General features: G+C 33.8%; 1 protein-coding gene across 1 annotated transcript; it reads right to left on the bottom strand.

The window, feature by feature from the left end:
• Window positions 1-2,305: 2,305 nt before the first annotated feature.
• Window positions 2,306-3,490, bottom strand: LOC145125452 (uncharacterized). Its single transcript, XM_079060914.1, has 3 exons — window positions 3,364-3,490; window positions 2,881-3,149; window positions 2,306-2,715 (listed from the first exon to the last, which is right to left on the bottom strand). The coding sequence occupies exons 2-3, from the start codon at window positions 3,116-3,118 to the stop codon at window positions 2,486-2,488; spliced, it is 468 nt and encodes a 155-aa protein (XP_078917040.1). The 5' UTR covers window positions 3,119-3,149; window positions 3,364-3,490; the 3' UTR covers window positions 2,306-2,485.
• Window positions 3,491-5,040: the final 1,550 nt, after the last annotated feature.

The following is a 5,040-nucleotide window of genomic DNA, read 5'->3' as shown; positions in this document are numbered from 1 at the left end:
AAATTTTAACAGTGGATCCAGGATTTGATCTTTTAATCTCCTCACCGTAAGACCATATTCTAGCATAATTTTCTGCAACCGTGCCTTCATCTAGACTCAATGATTACTTCTTGGCTCTCATACACTGACTCATACTTACAATAATGCCAAAAGTGGTTTTCACCTCCTCTCTAAGTAATCTCACACTCATCTTCTGATTGTTAAAAAATTGTTGGGTAAAGTGGGTACCTATCCATCTATACGTGACAATTGATTCGAATTTGAAATTCTTTGAACAATTATGGTCACTAATAAGAGACTTGATTTGGATAGACTTATCATCACTCATCCATGAACCCCAAACCCTAATTGTACATTTTCCATCACAACATTTGGCTAGCAACCATCTACTATCATTTTTCACAAAACATAATTGATAACCATTTGCAACAGCATAGTTACAGAGCATGTGTTTCAATTGTTTAGGACTCTCAAACCTCATGCCTAAGACAGGTTCCTTCTCCTTCCAGTGCAACTTTTCATTGAAAATATTTGGCAACTGAGGATAAACATCTTCATCGTCATACATGGCTTCTTCCAAAGGATCACCCAAAGCGGCATTCTCACCCATGTCAACATCAGGGCCATTATCCCTTTTGAAAAAATGAGGATTGCTATGGTTATCCTCATCTTCATCAACATCCACATCCTCAGCCCCATGGTCATCCTCATCCTCATCCTCATCTTCATTTTCATCCTCATACTCATCCAAATGGTCTGTCTCAATTTCTTTAATTAGTCCTGCACCATCAATCACTTCTTCCACTATGTTATCAACAACCTCTTCTTTGTGTTCTTCCAACCATTCTTGCATGTTACTATTACCAAAATGGTCTACATACATAGGGTGTATAACACCACATTCATAAGCTATTGCTATAAAATCGGCATAATCCATCTAATTGGAAATTAACGTCAAACCTTTAGGAAAATGAATATCTAGTTTGCAGTAATAGAGCTTCTCACACTTTTCTCCAGTGAACTGTTCGATAAACTCATAACACTCGTTCGTGTCCATGCCTGCGAAATCGATGTCCAAAAACCTCTGAGTAATCCCCCCGGTGTAGCGTATGGGGTATTTTGTGAAGATTCCTTGAAAATACACATCGACTTGGATGAATACGGAATCCATGTTTGAGGTTTGAGGAGACGAAAGAAAGTAAGGGTTTATCGAAAGAGATGGAAGTGGTGAACAGTAGACGGGAAAATATCTCGTTTAAGTAAAGCTATTAATAAACGACATGGCATACACAGTCAGCAAGCCAAGGGGTTTAAGCAACACAGGTGGCATAAATATGACCGGTTGACCCTTCACAATTGACATAATGACGTAATTGACTCGACAAAATAAAATTTGTTCCTTCATAAAGCCACTAAAAAGGTTAAGTGACTAAAAGGGTAAACCCTAGAAAGTTCATAGGTCGTATGTGTCATTTTCCCAATTATAAAAACATACAAACTGTCATATAAAATCAAAATTACATAATAATCATTTAAAAATCTAAATACAAATTGTCATACAAAGTAATTAAACACAAATCAATTAAAATCTCAACAGAATGTCGATTTGATTGCTTTTAGTTTGTTGTTTTTCAAGTTAATATTACATTGTTATTCTTTCTGGATATTTTAGTTTTTTTTATAACTCAACGTGTGATTTTTGACCCGATTTATGTCTGATAGTGGTGGGATGGAAGAGCTTTTTTTTAAATAAATTAGGATGGTGGTGGTGTTGTCCAAAAAAATAAACTAATTAATCCAATAAAAATGAAATAAAAAATTAACTAAAAGAAATTAATAATCCAATAAAGTCATATTTATTAATATATAAATATTATATATTATAAATTATATTTATTAATATATAATAATTCGATAAAAAAATAATAATCCAATAAAAAAGAAATTAAAAAATATACTTAAAAAAAATTAATAATAAAAAAAACGATGTTTGGGGCACAATTATCATATTTGTTAATATATAAATATTATATATTATAATGTTCACATTGGTAAGTGATCTCGATTTAAAAGGCAAATCATCTGAAAACCTGATAATCAATCAAAAAGTCTAGAAAGATAAAGAATTATTATATCAAATTACTATAACTTGTTCTAAAGATCCACTCGGACAGTTTGAGGAGTGTGGCATGGGTTACTTTAGTGCCATAGTAAAAATAGCTAGGAAACATTGTTTATTGAGAGTTACACTGGTGATATATCAAATGATATCACTATAAACAGGCTAAGAAAGATTTTTATGAAATACTAAAATTTGCCCTCTGATTTCGTTTTTATTACCAAATAAACAACGATTTTTTAAAGAGTTTTAGTTACAAGCCAACTTATAGCATAAATAAACCACTTACTACAACTAACAACATTAATTTGATTCGAACAAAATGGACAACCGTATTAGAGCAAAGAGGGTATAAACATAATAAACTCATTTCCACTTCTTTCCGTACTTCCCTCCATGCTTGCCAAACTTCCCATGCTTACCAAACTTCCCGTGCTTGAACTTACCATGGTGCTGTCCATAGCCACCATAGCCATGAGCTCCATAACCATGGGAACCATATCCATGTGACACATGATGCGCGCCATATGCAGCAGCCCCAAGTGCTGCACCACCAGCTAGGAATCCCATACCATGCCCTCCATGACCACCATGCCCTGTTGAGGAGTTCTCATGAGGACAACTTACACTTTCAATTTTCAAGTAAAAATTTCCAAGAAAGAAAGACCATATTTTCTATTGCACATGACCTATATTCTCGCCTTCTTATCAATTCAATTCATGGTGCCAAGAATAAGCAAAAATGTTCTATGGGAACTAACCTGAATGATAGGGAGCTGATGAACCAGGATATCCATGTGACGGATATCCACCAGCACCGTGTGATGGATATCCACCATATGGGGGATAACCGGCTTGAGGGTATTCCCCAGGAGGATAACCATACCCTTGAGGAGGGTATGTTGTATGTTGTGGGGGATAGTGTCCACCACCACTACCATATCCACCAAGAATAGGGAAGAGTCCTTTCTCTCCGTTATGTTTGTTGTACCCATCCATCTTTTTCACCTTGATACTACTTTGACAAAAACTGGAATGGACAAGAACATATATAAGAGAAGATATACAAAAAGAAATTCAAAACTTACCACTTAAAGAAACACACATGCATCTAAACCAGATAAAGGAAAACCATATGATAATTGTAACTAAGGGGTTGGGTCTTTTAGCATAATTAACAAAAACATATATCATGACAGTATGATTAACATGCAAAATACATATAAAAATGAGAGATTTGATACCTAACGAAATTGAGTGTCTTATGATTTCAATTTTGTAGGTTCTAAAGCTATGATACAACTTGCAAGAGATATAGAGAAGGGCAAATTGTTATATAGGAAAGCGGGAATCTGATTCACGCGTTGCTTAGTTTCCTAATATATATATAGATGGAGAACAAAACATGTGGTGAATATATCTCATCACTTATATATAAACAATGATGTTTATTCTCTTCACATTTATGGTCTACGACTAGAACCCGTCTGTAATATATTCAACTATTTTACAGTTTTTACGTACAATTAATTTAATTATTAATAATTGTTGTAGTTTTAAATCACGAAAGCAAAAGAAAAAATAGAATACAAGAGGACTATAAAACGTATCATACTATCATAGTGACATAGAAAACAAGTCGGGATAATACTGTCTCATACATAAGGGGGCCAAAGCCCATAACTTTAAAAGAAACCGAATTTTGTTGATTAAGCTATGGGCCAGTATCACAAATAAAATATAACAAATACCAAAGATCACGTTTTTTTTATTAAATTAGTCTTGATCGTTAATTATTCTTTTTTTTTTTTTTGAACCGGGCAAATACAAATATAGAATCTACTTCTAAACTAACACCTAATTCCACCTATGTCCACGACGGGACTTGAACCCTCGACCTCAAAGAGGGAGAACACCATCGGTAATTATTCTGTAACTTATGGTAATTATTGTTTTTATAAAATATGAATATATTATTAGAAGCCCTAATATAAGATATTTATTTGGAATCCATTAATTTCTCTCCAAAAAGCTCTTATGGAGAGATGGAATACTCCATCATATATAAAGACATAAGGGCCGTGTCACACCGATATGAGATATACTTACACACCCCCTCGGAGACAAAAAGTTTGATGAGGTCAGACAATGATGTGTTAAGCCACTAAGATACGAATGTCGGCTATGATATCACGTAAGATATATGTGGAGTCCAAGATTATCATATTATGATGATCTTTATGGTAGAAAGAAGTCTTATTATGACGATTTTTGTAGTGTTAGACAGAAAAAAGAAATTGCTTAAGAAATAGAGGAGGGTATGATTAGGCGGTATTTTCAAATAGCATGAGAGAGAGTGAGAGAGAGAGAGAGAGAGTTGTTGTTGACTTTCTATTAAGAATGTGTAACTGGTTAAACTTAATTTCTTGTTTTCTCTAGGTTATGGATTCTAGAAGATTGACTCTAGAAAAAAGAATGTGCCTGACTTGACTTTTCTCGGAAGGATATGAGTTTGGCAACAATTTTTGTTTTAGAAAGGATATTTACAAAATAAAAGGCAATAAGATGAGTTTCGTGATGTGAGAATAAATACATTTCAATGTGGAAAGTAAGGTTGCACCAACTAGATAAGGCACCTCCAACGATTGCAAGGATTATAGAAGGTAATCGGAGGTGGTGGTCGGTGGCAGCACAATTTTTTGAACCAAATGTTGTGATACCATGAAAGATATTAACTTGTCTATAAGAGGTTTAGATCGTGTTTGGTGTCAGCTAGTTTTTTTTTTTTTTTTGACCTTTTTTAAACTGTCTTGTTTCAGCTAGTTTTTTTTTCTTTTTTTTGACATTTTTTTAACTGTCTTGCTTAGTAAGCCAACAACTAGCTATAAGGTAGTTTAAAAAAAAAAAAAAAAAAAAACTAG

This window comes from Lactuca virosa, chromosome 7 (assembly GCF_052849685.1).
Source record: "Lactuca virosa cultivar CGN04683 chromosome 7, Lactuca_virosa_CGN04683_v6, whole genome shotgun sequence".
In the NCBI taxonomy this organism is placed as follows: Eukaryota; Viridiplantae; Streptophyta; class Magnoliopsida; order Asterales; family Asteraceae; genus Lactuca; species Lactuca virosa.
Note: the sequence above shows the minus strand (reverse complement) of the source record. Positions and strands in the feature narration are given on the sequence as shown.